The sequence below is a fragment of the Mixophyes fleayi genome, chromosome 1 (assembly GCF_038048845.1).
Source record: "Mixophyes fleayi isolate aMixFle1 chromosome 1, aMixFle1.hap1, whole genome shotgun sequence".
NCBI lineage: Eukaryota > Metazoa > Chordata > Amphibia > Anura > Limnodynastidae > Mixophyes > Mixophyes fleayi.
Genome location: NC_134402.1, coordinates 42,889,785 through 42,906,540, shown reverse-complemented (window position 1 = coordinate 42,906,540; position 16,756 = coordinate 42,889,785). Strand labels below are relative to the sequence as shown.

The 16,756-nt window shown below is 38.2% G+C and overlaps 1 protein-coding gene across 2 annotated transcripts in view; it reads left to right on the top strand.

Moving 5' to 3' along the window:
- Positions 1-16,756, top strand: part of RAB28 (RAB28, member RAS oncogene family) — an 83,436-nt gene that overhangs the window by 12,090 nt on the left and 54,590 nt on the right. For both annotated transcript variants that reach the window (XM_075194669.1, XM_075194668.1), the window contains exons 2-3: positions 2,046-2,142; positions 15,982-16,070. In XM_075194669.1, the coding sequence (XP_075050770.1) occupies positions 2,046-2,142; positions 15,982-16,070 (186 nt within the window). The remainder of the gene's footprint in view (positions 1-2,045; positions 2,143-15,981; positions 16,071-16,756) is intronic.

Here is a 16,756-nt window from a genome sequence, read left to right as displayed (position 1 = left end):
CTCGACATGGTGGGTACCTCCAAGGAGGATCTTGACCTGTTAGGGGGGCAGGGTGTTTCAGAAAATAAAGGATTGGTACAGTTTATTTTAATATTTGTAGGAGTTTAATAATACTTACACATATGCTGATGGGGTACAAGGGACATGCATGGGACACAGTAAGCCAAATAATACACCGAAGACACTTTGGGATGATACTGCTGACTGTATTATGTATAGTAAAGTTTTTGGGAATAAGGAATTGGCATTCTCTGCATATTTACATTTGCAACCTTTATATAAGTGGTAGATGCTATGCTGCTTATACTGCTTATATAACATGTCATTCAGTGGTCACATGATTAAAAATAGGAGAACATGTACTTGACAAAAGCGTGATTAAACTTCTCCTTAATAATAATAATAATAATAATATTATAGTTTATATGGTGCCACAAATGTCTCAGTGGAGTTTGATGGGAAGCTAGTAGCCTTGAACAGATAGGTTTTTAAGGAATGGTTTAAAACTTAGAAGGCAGGGAAGCGTTTGATTGGGCAAGCAAGTGTAGTCCGTTTGTGTGGATCTGCGTCGCTGGTGATTGGTTGGAGGGCGTGTGGAGTTAGATGATTTCAGTGTCAGAGGGCTGTGTATGTGAGGGTGAGGAGTTTGTTTTAGAATAGAGAGCCAGTGAAGAGACTGGCAGAGTGGGGAGTCAGAAATGGAGCAACGGGACAGGAAAATCAGTCTTGCCGCAGTGAGACTCTATTATGCAACAAAGAGACGTACTGAGTATGTTATGTTCAAAAGAAATTTGTTTTGAATATAATGTTACCTCCACACCTTGTGATGAAAGCAATGGTTTCAAGGTCTACGTTTAAGCTTTGGTTAATCTGATCAAACCATGGGATTAGCTTGATCCTTATTACTTACCTGGAAGATCTTTATCTAGTTCATATGGTCTCGTCATAGACACTTCGTTCTAAATAGAATTCAGATTACGTTTGTGTTTATTGTGTACATTTATAAAAGAACACAAAATCAAGCAAATCAGACAGTAAATTGACATTGAGTTATTGAAACATATTTCATTGGTGCACATATACATGTCACTCTAGGCAGCTATAGGGCCCTATACCCTGGATATGATGAAAGTAATCCTTACTAAACACTTAGATTTAGTAAATATTAAAGCCTAGAACAAACAAACATGTATAATAGTTGTATGTTATTCCTTTGTGTAGGTCATGATCATATTCACAAGCTGTGTCTTCTACCTGCTTTCTGACACATGTTGATGCTTTGTAGACCTGGCTATGCCCTAATGATGTCACATATGTCCCTAAGTATTGTAAGAAGATTGTTGCACTTCAGTAAAATTAATAGTAGAGGATAAGTGAAGGCAAATAATAACTGTACTAAATGATGAACTCTGCTAGCGGACTAATGTTCTCAATGCCTGTAATTCCCAGGGATAGTCCCAGGTTTCAAATGTCTTTCCTAGTAAATTAGGGACAGTTATCAACAGCAATCCTGATCCCTGACTTTCTGAGTATCAGCCTTTCTTAAAACGACTCCATGTTTGATTTCTTTGCAGGAAAAATAATTCTATCTTTAGATAAAGGAATTTTTGTACATGTGTTTGACAGCAGGCAGTCGTGAGAGGTCCTTGTGATACTAATAGCAAACTGTTTACCCATCTAATAAATATGTACTTATTTTTATTTTAAGGTTTAATTTTTTTTTCTTGTAGTGGCTATTTATGCACCCGAAACTAATGATTATTTAGCGTTACATTGGTACTGTAGTCTTTTCATTTGCTAGCTGTATATAAGCTTCACATTATATTACAAGCCACTTGTTTCTGCCCAGAGATTTGCTTGGCTGGTCAACTTGGGAGCTAAAATGACAAACACAGATCCTAATTGTAACACTACTAGCACTTCTTCCACAAGACTTATTAGGCTTAGTTGAAAGTTGTTTCAAAAAGCGCAAGTACCTAATTTTTTACATTCTTGTGTTTTTGCTGCCAGACCAAGCTGTTTAAATTTCACACATTTTCTTTTAGACATCGCTGGCCATGCGGTTTGCCCAGGAATCATTCGGAAAACAGTACAAACAAACAGTAGGATTGGACTTCTTTCTGAAAAGGATAACGTTGCCAGGTAAGATTTTTTTTTTTCCCCTCTGGTTTGTGGGTTCAGTACCATCTTATTTCTGAGATTACTGGTGAAACTTAACTTTAAAAGATCTAAATAAATAAAATAGCTGGCATCTTATATGACAGATTTATTCACTTCCAAAATGCTAACTACACACTATGAATTGACTTCTTTTTAGAACTTTTTTTTTTTATTTTATTTAGCTTACATTTATAGTATTTTTCTGTTGATATAATGTTGTGACTATGAAATGTTGCACTAAATTAATAACATTCAACACAAAAATGCATTGAAGTTCTGCACAATACGAGTTTTCTGTTAAAGTAATACCTCCATCATTTTCATGGAAAAAAAAAAAAGGTATTTATAAGAAACAAAGCATAATGTTTTTAATGGAAATGACTAATCTCATACGTGTTAAAAAGGTATAATACAGCTATGTAACCACTGAGCTCTAATATGTGAATGCTGTTTTATGCAAGGCAGCATGAAATTGCTGGCATTTAATAGACCACTAAAATTTAGTATCCCAAGACACTCATAAAAATACAGTTTAAGCATTCAAGATGTTTTAGTTCATGGTGCAAAGGAACCATTTAGATGCTAGTTGCAGCACATTGCATGGAAAAAAAAAGGATTGCTGACGCTAGTTAACCATTTTATTGCCAGAAAGGCTTAGAGGCCGTGCTGTATATGCTTCAGACCGCACACAGCAATAGGAATTTTGTGAGCAACGATCTTGTGGAGAAAGGGGAGTAATAGGCCATATACAACTATATACTTGTCACTTATAAAAAAGCACATGCTATTGTTTCTGTGACGCCAGTTGAGAATGACCCAAGTTGGCTGGTGGTGGTGGTTTGTCTCTACTAACTTCCACAATCCCGTTATTAGGCAAATAGCCTATATCAGGGAGATAGCAGAAATGGTAAAAGTAGACGGATTGTAACACTTCATCGGCGCCTTTTAAATAAAAAGCAAAATATGAAGTTCTAGTTTATGCGTTTTTGGGTTATGCCCTGTTCAGAAAATATCTTGCTTAGAAGAATGAAAGCTAGAGATGAAACATATTCCTTACAAATGGTTTCTTTTTCACACGTGATTACTGTTATGATTTATTTCAATGCAATGTGTCTTATAGGAGCACTAGGTTAGCTTTGGGTTCTTTTAATAATATAATGTCTATCGCAGTTAAATGTTAAGTGGAGCTAAAAATAATTTAGTTGCTTGTTTACTTCATTTGCTTCTTTTGTTTTTTTGTTTTCTTTTTACATTTTTATGTTATTAAAGATCAAACCAGGGTCTCGGCAACTTTGTTTTGTTATAAAAATTCAGTATCTTCATCTCCCCATCCAGGATGTCCTCAGTTTTGAAGTGGGCGGGGATAGAACAATCTGTAGCCAATACGATCATCGGAATGTTCACAGCAGTGCAGATTATATTAGTGTGTAGTCAGTGACTTTCCATTTGCGCTGTTAGTGGGTGTTGGCAAGGACAATGTCATGATATTAGATAGTGGAAGGTGCAGTCACATCCCTGCATATAGCAGAGTGGTGACTTTAGTAGTGGGGAGTGAAACAGAATGCAGATACAGGAGATGCATCTACTCAGCGTCCTTGGTCTTCTGGAAGTGTTATCATGGACATACATATGGGCTAAGATCTGTCAGGAAATGCATTTCCTATATGGTTTACACTGTAAATGTAAGGAAAACGAGGCAACGTGGAATTGGCTAAACCATTTTGACATTTTTGAAAACCTTTAACTTTAGATCTTAAGGAAGAAAAGTAGAACATATCATTTTTTTTTTTTTTTTTTAGGTATTGAAAATCTATTTTAGCGTTTTCATCACAAGTATCATGCTAATATAGCCCTGAGTGATTCTCCTGCTATTGAGTGTTTTCATCAAAATACTATCTGAGCATAGACCTTAAAAAAATAGATGCAATAAATCTTAATGCTTCTAGACTGAGAACTGAATATATAGACTGAGAAGTGTTGCTGTGCACATAAGAAATATTAATCAACGTATACCTTGCAATGATGACAAGGGGCCGGAGTCATTAAGGCACACACACTGAGCGCAGCATGCATTTGTTGTAAGCTGCACATAACTGCTCTGTGTACTCCTGAAGTCAACAAGTAATGGATCTAAAGATACGTGTGGTGAGGACTACGGGTGTAGGTTTACTCTGCTCTTCTAGACCAGACACTGCAGGATACGTACAATATCTATGTGGAATATAAAATCGCCAAAAAATGCACAAAAAAAAAAATATATTAAGCAATTAAGGTTACCTGTCATTTATGATTATAAATGGAAATTATTATTTTTTTTTTAATATTGTTTTTTTCCCCTTAGAAGTACATTTACTAGGCTGTCCTTAATGCCTGCTGGACATAAAATACATTTTTACAGTTGCTCCTGATTGCAGACACATACTCAGCCGTCGGCACTAGTATTCGGAACTTGAACTATCCCCCCAGATAGAGCAAGAGATACAGCAGAAAACCAGCGCACTTCTGTGTGCTCCTGAGTCTGACTTGGCTGCACAGGAGCGCCCTTACTGTACATTGCCTACGTGAATCCCCCCGTTCCCCATCCGGTTCACTCACCCAAATTATGGGCTGTAGTAAGTGTCGTTTGCGCTCGAAGATGACTTGGTCGGGGCTGCGTTCTGTTGCATATTGTCTGTTTCTGAGCACGCACAGCGTGATTTTTGCAAAAGATGCGCACAAAACCAACAGATACATTCCTTAATGGCTTGGGCCCAAAGTCTGTAAATGAGGGTTGGATAAATCCAGTCGTCATTGTGTCTGGAAAATGAACTCTTGCGATTGGTCTACAGGGGGCTCCTGGCCATTCCTGGTCCCTCTCTATCTGCCCTGTCCCGACTTCATGCATAGTATGCCCTCAACTGGACTCTCACTGTAGAGGTGAAGCTACTGGTGTCGCACAATCTGGCAGCAAATCAGAATGAATTCAGACTGTCGCTCACATACTGGACTGTGGAGCTCTTAATCTCCTGAGACAGGCATTATCAAAGTCTCATGAGACTAAGGCTAGCATGGCCCCTTACCACCAGGCATGACTAGTGCTATCAAACCTGTTTCGTCAGTCCTTCTCACCCCAATGCATGGCCGGCTTTGGGAGTGGGTACATTTTTTTTTTATATTTTTTTTCCCTTCTAAATTTCTTGCCCCTCAGTTTTGACTCTTTCTCCCTAACTCTTGGAAAAATTTGTCAAGGAGGGCTGACAACTTTACAATATGTATGAACTAAGTGTCCTATGGTTTTTTTATTTGTTTAGATTTGTATTACCCAGTATTGGTAAATTTCAAAGTAATTCCAAAATGGAATTGATTAAAATTATTATAATAATAATATTTTTCTATGTAACAATGGTACCCTTTTTGTGGTATGGAGATTTCCTCAGTGCGTTTGTCAAGTTGCAGACCCTGTTGCGGATGGTTGGCTCAGTTGGCATTGCTCAGACTGGAGGTCACTTGTAAGAGCAGAATAGATAATTGGGCGAGAGTGCCATCATATCCGCAGGTTGCCCCATTTGGAGTAATGCTTTATTTTCAGCGGATACCATCATCATGCATTTATTTATATAGCGCCACTAATACCGTAGCACTGCACAGAGAACTCATTCACATCAATCTCAATCCCCTAACACACACACACACACACACACACAGACCGAGAGAGACTAAGGGCAATTTAATAGCAGCCAATTAACCTACCAGTATGTTTTTGGAATGTGGGAGGAAACCGGAGCACCCGGAGGAAACCCATGCAAACACAGGGAGAACATACAAACTCCACACAGATAAGGCCATGGGCGGGAATCGAACTCCTGACCCCAGTGCTGTGAGGCAGAAGAGCTAACCACTAAGCCACCGTGCTGCCCAAAATGGACTGACTGGTTACGTCTTCGGCAACCTGTGGGCTTCTAGAGCAGTGCTGTAAATAGATGAGTAACGTAAACCGCACTTTGGGACCACGATCACAGCAGAATAACTCTGGAAGCCATTTTCAGTAACCCAGTGCTTTACACTGCCAGGATATACCTCATTCCTAGTTAATTGCCCTAAGCAAGTGTAGACCAGGCTGTGCATAACATTTCCACCTGTTGCCAGTATTTATAACCCAGTAACTGACTACATGGTGGACATGTCCCTATTTTCATTATTTCCTTTCATTTCAGCACTGCTATCTTTCAGCAGTAAGGCAGGGCTCCTGCATTATAAATAACTATTGCTATATAAAAGCTGAACGGTTAGTGGGGGGGCAGGGGGCAGACATCACATCCTGGACGGTAGAACCCAATTAATATTTATTTTACTGCTTTCTTGACTTCTCCAACATCTTTAATATGCAAATTTAAGAACAGATTGGTAATCATTTAGTTTTAAAAAGTAAGATGAGTAAATATCTATAAGTTATATTATTAGGTTTCTTCCACAAATCTTGATAACATTATTTAGATGGGAGCTTCTCAGTAGTTAGCCGCTAAACATACTAGCATTGTACTTGATGTGCTATGCAGCTCTGTAAATTATTTTGTGAAACTAATTATTTGGTGTACTGAGATAAAACATTTTATTTACTAAACTGTGGGTTTGAAAAAGAGGAGATGTTGCCTATATCAGATTCTAGCTGTCATTTATTTAGTGCATTCTACAAAATGACAGCTAGAATCTGAATGGTTGCTATAGGCAACATCTCCACTTTTTCAAACCTGCAGTTTAGACTTTTTAGATGTCTGTGTGGAGTAATATGTTAATTAAATACATATATAGTTTCATTTCTATTAGTATTCCACACGACACATTGCCAATCTAATCTTCAAACAGAAGAAAATACAAGCACGGTCATTTTACATTAGCTTAGGTTTGGTATTTAAAATCTTCTTGTGTCTTTGTGCAGTGTAGGGGAGTTACATTTTATGAACTATGTCATTTTCAATGTAGTTGATTAGAATTTGAAACCTCATTGCTAAATGCTTGGCTTAAATATATTATTTATCAAGTCGTAGCAAAACATTTATACAATTATTGTACAGATTATAAGTACTAAAAGCCGATCTCTTCAATTTACATTGATATTGGTGGAAATTATGTGAAATGTTTTACATATTATGCAACAAAATTATCTTCTGTACTGCATATATATTGTGTATGGTGTCTGTTTTTTGTATATAATTATTATTATTATTTTTGTGTGTGTTAATATGAGTGTTTTTAGGGTGTTAGGAGGTGGGATTACGCTCTGGAAAGGCCACCCAAGAAGTTGTATTTTTGTTAATCTTAACCTATGCATTTATACACTAATAACATAGATTGAGCTGTGTAACCCCTTCACCCCCCTCCCTTGATCTGAGTGTACCATGAGTTGGGTCTTACAACGCTTTGCAGAAGGGATGACAGTGAAGGCGTTAATTGTGCAGCAGTGCTTACAAATACTGGCCCATTCTGGAATGCTTGTAACCAGCTTTCTGTGTAGTCTAGATGCATTCACTGTGCACATTTTATAGCTTCATACGGTGGACCACTGAATCAGGAATTGCAAAAAGAGATTTGTTAGGTTCACAGACAAAATACCTCCAGGAAGTTTGTGGGCATAAGCCAGCAAAAAGGTTTCTACTGTGTAGAAGATATTTTAAGCCCATCACGCTAGAAGTGGGCAGGCGCGTGTTTTCACTTACATATTGACCATGCAGTACTTAAATTTTAGGTTAACCAAAGAACCTAGCATAATTTTATGAGCTTACTGACTGAATTTCATGCTTTTATACTAATCATCCGACCTACCTCTGCCACAATCGCAACTTCAGTTATGTTTTTCCTTTTCTGAATACTATTATTAACCTTTGATATTTCTATTATTACTACTTTTTGGCTAAATATGTTCAATCTCTTCAATATCCTAAGACAGTCTAATATATTCCTTATGTCAATTATATGATCATTTCAAGACAGATGTAGTTAACTTGTGCATATTATGTTATGTATTTTAGTACATTAAAAGACAGTGACTCATGTGTTATTCTAATTATCATGCAAAGTTTTTAGAATCCGTTAGAATTTTCAGAAATGATCATCTCTGGAGAACTATTTATTACTGGTCTAAATGCATCATTTATAGAACGTTGTTTCCATTGCAGATTCCATGTAGTGTTGTAATACACAGTTTAAGAGATGTGAATAGTATATAGCACGTCATACATTGAATGCTCACATCCTGCACTGCTTTATCTTATTAAATGCTAATTGTGGATGGCTACACTTATCAATTCAGTTTAAACGGAAAAACTGATGAAGGCGTCTATTCCGGTGTGAATTTATTTTACATTATATCACAACAATACCCCAAAGGTTTGCTCCATTTTTGTAAAATATGAATCTACTTTAAGTATTCTTGATAATATAATTTGAAAATCAGTCCTAATTTTTATGCTGCCTTATAACTGAAATATAACATTTAAAAATATCAGCTTTTGTGCACCACTGAGTTACCAGTGTCCAATATTTTAATGTTAGTCTGACAGCTAAGTTATACAGGCTAGTCTGAAGTAATCAAAGGCGCAGATTCAGTGCAGCACGAGGTACTGTAACGTGTTTCCGGGACGGTCTGCCCCGAGCCTCTGACTCAAATCTCCACTCGTGTTCCTTCCTGTCCGATAGAGATGCAAGGAAAAGTGAGCGGAGATTCTGTACCACATTGGCTGGCAATGTTCTTATGTCCTGCGGCTCCTGGCGACCTATTGAATCTGCTACTATGCATCAGGAAATGGAAGTGTGAAGGCCTAACAGATTCACATGATAAAGGTTCAATTTTCCTGAAGACTAGAGCATATGTTAATACAGCACTCGCAGGTCCTTTATTTTGATTTCTAAGATAGCAAAATGACAAGATACACCTATTATCATCATCACCATTTATTTATATAGCGCCACTGATTCCCCAGCGCTGTACAGAGAACTCACTCACATCAGTCCCTGCCCCATTGGAGCTTACAGTCTAAATGCCCTAACACACACACACACACACACACACACACACACAGACAGAGAGAGACTAGGGTAAATTTTGATAGCAGCCAATTAACCTACTAGTATATTTTTGGAGTGTGGGAGGAAACCGGAGCACCCAGAGGAAACCCACACAAACATGGGGAGAATGTACAAACTCCTCACAGATAAGGCCATGGTCGGGAATAGAACTCATGTCCCCATAGCTGTGAGGCAGAAGTGCTAACCACTTAGTCACCGTACCTATGTAAAAGAGAAGTGTTTACAGGCCAGGGCTACTCTTTTAGTTGCAATTTTTTTTTTTTAGGAAATCATCTTAAAAAATTCAAGATCTGATATTTAGTTTACTGGATCAGCAATTAGATGGGACTCTCAAACTAAAAATTACTAGAAGTATATGCCTTTGTTATAACACAGTCGCCTTCAGATGGGTATATTCATATTTTATTAATGCTTGTATTTTTACTATTCCTCTCACTATTTTACTGACCTTTTATTATGACGCTGCTAAGTAGGGTGTAACATATCTATCTTGCATCTTACTTTTGCTGTGCAGAAAAAAAAGTGTCATTAACTTCAGTCTGAATGCTAACAGAAATGCTTAGTAAAGATTGGTTCACTCACACAGGTCAAGGTGATGGCCAGTCACAATAAAGGTGCCCACACATAGTGTAGTTTTGGTCATCTTAGGGACTGACAATCTGTTGACCAAATCAGGTGAACAGTGTAGGAATTACAACGGTTTCTATATGTTCCTCCCACTTTTTAAGGGACCAAAACTAATGGAACAAACTATACAATCCTACATCAAACTATCACTTTTTAATACTTTGTTGCAAATCCTTTGCAGTCAATTACAGCCTGAAGTCTGGAAGGCATAGACATCACCTGACGCTGGGTTTCATACCTGATGCTCTGCCAGGCCTCTACTGCAAATGTCTTCAGTTCCTGCTTGTTCTTGGGGCATTTTCCCTTCAGTTTTGTCTTCATCAAGTGAAATGCATGCTCAATCGGATTCAGGTCAGGTGATATACTTGGCCATTGCATAACATTCCACTTGTTAGCCTTAAAAAAAACCTCTTTGGTTGCTTTTGCAGTATGCATCGGGTCATTGTCCATCTGTACTGTGAAGCGCCATCCAAAGAGTTCTGAAGCATTTGACTGAATATGAGCAGATAATATTGCCCGAAACACTTCAGAATTTATCCTGCTGCTTTTGTCAGCAGTCACATCATCAAAAAATACAAGGGAACCAGTTCCATTGGCAGCCATAAATGCCCACCCCATGACACTACCACCGCCATGCTTCACTGATGAGGTGGTATGTTTTGATCATGAGCAGTTCCTTTCCTTCTCCATACTCTTCTCTTCCCATTTCTCTGGTACAAGTTGATCTTTGTCTCATCTGTCCATAGGATGTTGTTCCAGAACTGTAATGGCTTTTTTAGATGTTGTTTGCCAAACTCTAATCTAGTCTTCCTGTTTTTGTGGCTCACAAATGGTTTACATCTTGTGGTGAACACTCTATATTCACTTTTGTGAAGTCTTCTCTTGATTGTTGACTTTGACACATTTACACCTACCTCCTAGAGAGTGTTCTTGATTTGGCCAACTGTTGTGAAGGGGTTTTTCTTCACAAGGGAAAAAATTCTTCTGTCATCCACCACAGTTGTTTTCCGTGGTCTTCCAGGTCTTTTGGTGTTGCTGAGCTCTCCGGTGCATTGTTTCTTTTTAAGAATGTTCCAAACAGTTGATTTGGCCACATCTAATGTTTTTGCTATCTCTCTGATGGGTTTGTTTTGATTTTTCAGCCTAATGATGGCTTGCTTCACTGATGGTGACAGCTCTTTGGATCTCATATTGAGAGTCTACAGCAACAGATTCCAAATGCAAATGCCACACCTAGAATCAACTCCAGACCTTTCACCTACTTAATTGATGATGAAATAACTTGGGAATAGCCCACACATGTCCATGAAATAGATTTTGAGTCAATTGTTACATTACTTTTGGTCCCTTAAAAAGTGGGAGGCACATATAGAAACTGTTGTAATTCCTCCACTGTTCACCTGATTTGGATGTAAATACCCTCAAATTAAAGCTGAAAGCACATCTTGTTTGTTTCATTTCAAATCCATTGTGGTGGTGTATAGAACCCAAAATATGAGAATTGTGTTGATGTCCCAATATTATGGACTGTATATGTTTATGCAGTTGTGTAGATAATGTTCTTTTAGTAGCAGGAATGATGTCCAGGTTTAAAATAAAAGCAATAGTCTTCACTCCTGCCATGCAAATCTTATGTAAATCTTTTTATATTTCAAAGACCTGTCCATCCTTTTTTTTTTTTATTTTTTTTTATTCTAAAATGTGCCTCCCTCCCACCAAGTAGTATAACCACAAGGGTTCGTGTCCCATACAGCTCTAGAGAACCTAGCCAATAGGAAGCTGGAATAAATACAGCGCTCAGGGCAATGTGACGATAAAGCTAATTAGTCGAGCCACAGCAGCTGTTCAGTCAGATTGTGGGCTGGGGTTCAGCCCTGGGAAAGTGACCACGATCAATATGAGTCAGGTGTAGCTTTGCTGGATTCCAGTTACGGGTTCCTTTGTAAAATTAACAATTTGGGTGGCATTTTCTTTAATACACTAGGAGACACATGGCTTCATCTACTAATTTTAGCACAAAGTGAAGTGTTGCTTTTATCTTTAATGTCATACGTTTTGTTGTATTAGTGATTATTATAGTGCCTGGACCTCAAGCACACACAACTTTTGTAGAGACCACATGAAAGGAAATTGCAGCATTTATTTTCCCCGTTGATATGATTACTTCATTAACAAGCCTTATGCAGTGTTCACATACCTGCTCTAGAGAAGGCCCATATCCACCGGTCTTGATTGCTTCTGTTTTATTTTTTTGTAACTCAAATTTTGTTTTATTTTTGTTTATAAACAAGAAATATATTTAAACCAATGATGATTGGGAAGAACAAAATAAACATAGCTTGTAAACTTGCGGCCTGAGCCTTATTGCTTCTCTCTGTATTACCCAGTATTGTTTTATTACAGTGTTTGTGAGAGAAAGTGTCCCCCACAATCGGAGGGCATGACTAGTAATAGAGGTACATTTACTCTTTGCCGCGCTGGCCATGAGACCTGTAATAGGTTCAATATTTGTCAGTGTAAATTAGGCCTGGCCAACCTCTGGCTCTCCAGGTGTTGTGAAACTGGGATTTGTAGTTTCACAACACTTGGGGTGAAGATGCCAATGGGTAAGTTGAGTCAACTAAGCCATTTGGTAATATTGTGTCAACGTTTACCTTGGAACCTAACCTGTAGTTTGTAGTGTTCTGTAACTGTAATTCCTCCATTTACCGTTATTGCTTTACTGGACATGTTGCCATCCTTTTTAGTTATTTATTTAATAAGACATTTTCTACCTGTCCATGAATCTATGTATATTTCAATCCAACAGACATCCACATGCGATAACAATAACGCGCACCATGTTAAAAGATAATCATGCTATCTCTGGTGTTGAGTTTGGAGCGTATGGTCACTAAGGGAATATTATACAATAAGCCACTCCATGTCAGAAGTAGATATTTATAGGTATGCATGTGTCCCTATGGAGTTGCTTAACACTCTAGTCTAATGTTTTTCCATTGTTACAGTGAGGTCATTGTTCTACCCAGCCCTCAGATTGTATTCACCAGCATCTGGTATATAAGATTTCCCATGTGCCAGAGAGGAAGTACAACAATCTACAGTTGGCCACACACTGGCCGATCCTGCCTCAGGGTGCGCATGGGGTTCCTTGTGGTCACACGTGTAATGGGCAGATTGTACAAGGTCCAGCTGATGTTCAACTGATTTATTCCTACCACTTATCATTAGGTCAGACAAACATCTGCTGCTATATCGGGGTTTGTGTCATCACATTTGATGACTTGGTCCTATCTTAAAATGGTTCAAGGTTTTTATTGGATGCCATGTATTTCTTTACAAGCTACCAAACCGCTGATCACATGTAAATCTGTTTTGTGTTTTTATTTCTGCGTTAATGATAGGGTGTTGAGTTTTCACATATTTGCTTTGAATGTATCTGTGCACTGCTGCCTGTGAGCAGAAATGTTGCTTTTACTGTAAGCCTTATTTGTGTTCATGGTAAAGTTCTCGTGTGTATTCTGCATTTGCAATTCAAGTTTAAAGCTTGGAATACTTATGGAATTCCGGCATTTGAAGACTGCCTCTATATGCTTATAAACAGTCTGAAACCTAAACCAGATCTGTTTTCCCAGTGCTGTAAACCACCGATCTGTAATTAGATGTAACAGTAGACCACCTTCAAGGGGAATGTTTTACATTTTACAGTATACTTCCCCTTTTATCCAGATGTAAAGTATTGCTTTGCAGTGCAGTTTTTTTCTCTAAGCTCTACCTGTCACCCTGACATAGGGGATACAGCTATCTTGTGGGCTGACACAATATGGAGAGTGATGTCATTGGTTTGTAGTGAATTGATTGGCCCAGTCTCGGATATATTGGTTCAGTCCACTAAATCTCTGCTATCACCTTTGTTTTGGGACGGTGCCCCTCGATAGTTCTCCCAGCACATATCAATGCAGACCGCCTCTTTTCACTTGGGAGCCTAATTTTACAAAGCAATAATGTGGTTCCATGTGCTGCGGGGGACAGTGAGAATTTTTTTTAACAGCGCATCAAAGTCCAGCCTTGTACTGTATTATCATGTTTCACTTTTGTGTGTATAATGGTTTTTATTACATTGCTGGGAGGGCGCCTAGGAATGTATGTACCTGCCAATGTCCTGTACTTAGTGGAGAAGTACATTTGCCCGAGTCTTCGCACTCGCCACCTGTCACAAAACCAGGCCATGTACAGTGTGCTCAATAAAATGAATATTTAAAAAAAACTATGTGCCCCCCCCCCTCCTCCTTACATTCTCACCCAGACACAGTGCTAGACATATGGGTTAGTTTTCTTTGTAACAGGGAGACCATGAGTCTGCTCTAGGCTGGTCAGTGTGGGTCTGCTGCTTCTACAGATGCATAAAAACAGCTTCACCAGCCCTGTACTGAAAAGCTCTTCTCGTCAGGGTGGACAACCCAGTATTAATGAACAGGGCTCTGTAGTACCAAAATTGTCTGGGGGGCAGGTTCTAGACACACGTACACAATATTCAAATAAACTTTAGTCAAGACTCCCCATATCCCAGATTTACCACTTCATGAAGCATATTTAAAAAAGTGTGTGTGTAATAAAACAAAATAATATGTATGTATGTATGTGTGTGTGTGTGTGTGTGTATATATATATATATATATATATATATATATATATATATATATATATATATATATATATATGTTATAATATAAAAATGTATTTATTTCATGGTCTAAGGCCCTGCCCTTACCAGCCTTCACTCCACCAAACACATTTCATCTGCATGTGCAAGCTGCTTCTCGTCCGTAGATGTGCTCATCGTGCTCCACAGACTTATGCGCCTAGGTGGCGCAATTACGCAGATCTTGTTGCACACAGCGGTCCTGAGCTGTATTTCTCTGTTGCACTTCAAGTATAATTTAAAGCAGTGATCGATATGATCCATTCACTTTTATTCCCATTACATTTTTATATAGCCACTTATAAATTCCCATTTTCCACTTCGACCACTGATTTAAAAGTCTTTTCCACCTTCAAGTAAATGTTAAATCTATTAGGCCACATCATACTTCTGTCTGAGCTTTAGTTTAGAAGATTCAGCAACGCCTGGCCTTCTGGGAAGTAATATTGTTTAGTTTGGGTACTCTGGATAACAAACACTGCTATGCAGCCTAAGTACCCCTTTCACCCACTTTATCTTACCTGCAACTATGTAATGTCTGCACAGAATGCATTCCAATACAAGCTGCTCCGACTGTGCTGTTGCTGACGTCACATAGGAGAAAAAGATGCTGCAATGCGCCCCCGCTTATTCTCTGCCGCAGTCGTTGCCCACTGAGCAGCGATATCACTGCAGGATGTCCTGCTCACACCAGGACAACTGTGATTTGGGATTCACAGATGCCTCTACTGAAGGTGTTTCTAGGGTCACAATAATAAAACAAAAACACATTCCTGAGGAACATTGCGGCTGCGCCTTTTTACCGTTACTACGGTAAAGTCTCTGCTTTTCCTCGCACCTCTATGGGGAACATTGCGGCTAATTCACTTCTCCTCTTGTGTACATATTCGTTTTATTAAAGGCATTATTTGAAGATGGAATTATCATTTAGGAGAGCAAAAAAAAGGTTAATGTACGATAATAGTGTGCTAGAGAAGTAATCTACTAGGGAATAATGTCGCCATCTCTGAGCATTTCTTCTCCTGAATTACTACAAAACTTTTTCTACAGGGTCCAGAATAGAGCAGGACAATAGAAGTGGGATATAACCAATGTGTGAAATCGATTGTGGTATATTTGCTGATAGAACAGCATTGCCAGCTGTTTTTGTGAAGTTACATTGTTTCCTCTCCTGGTATATTTTGTTGCATTGTCTCCTATAAATGTAGATATTCCCTTCACTAGTTTCTGAACATCCACAATTCCTTCTCATAACTCCCTTATAATCCTTATTTTATATTGTAACTAGTCAGAGAAGCTAGGAGATAAAACCGCTGACCATTGTTTCAGGTGTGTAACCCCTAGAACCAGTAAATTCCATTCTCTATTGTAATTGTAAATTCTATGCAATCTCACTGTAACTTTCTTTTTTTGTTGTTTGTTCTTCATAGGAAACTTAAATGTTACTCTTCAGGTGTGGGACATTGGAGGACAGACAATAGGTGGCAAAATGTTGGATAAATATATTTACGGAACACAGGTAATATCAATATAACAACATGTTTTTTTGTTTTGTTTGTTTTTGATTTTTTTAGTTAATGGTTTTTATTAAGTTTTTAAGGGAGAGATAACAGAAACAGGGAAATGTACAGGGCTACTTATACAGCATATTCAGATTGATATGTAATAATGAAACACAAGTATCAAGCTAGATATGACCACATCATCCATACCATCAATGGAAACAGCATTGCAATAAATTGAAACAAATTGTGATAATATAAAAGTGTAACATGGCTGGACATAAGAGAGTAGTGAATATACAGAGCATAGAGTCCCCATCTCAACGTTAATTATTACTATAGACTTCTGTACTATAGACATGTCAATTGGCCAGTTGTACCCTTTCATCAGGTGGAGGATTCCTGTCCCACGGTTCCCATTTAGAAGCGTCTATGAACTGTCACAGTGACCATATATCGTTTTAGAAGTGTAGGATTTTCTCATTTCTGTGCTATAGCTGCTTTAGCGGCAACAAGGAATATAACCTGTTTTTCTAAAGCCTCCGTTTTGTGGATGTGTGAATTGTTACTGATTGAATATAAATGACTACGTGCTTATAAATATTTAGTATTCTAATGAGAGATTTGTATGTGAATCTTTCCAATATGTCAGTTCGTCCAATGTATATCCTGCTGGAGCTGCCCCAGTCAACTGTAAGTGTGG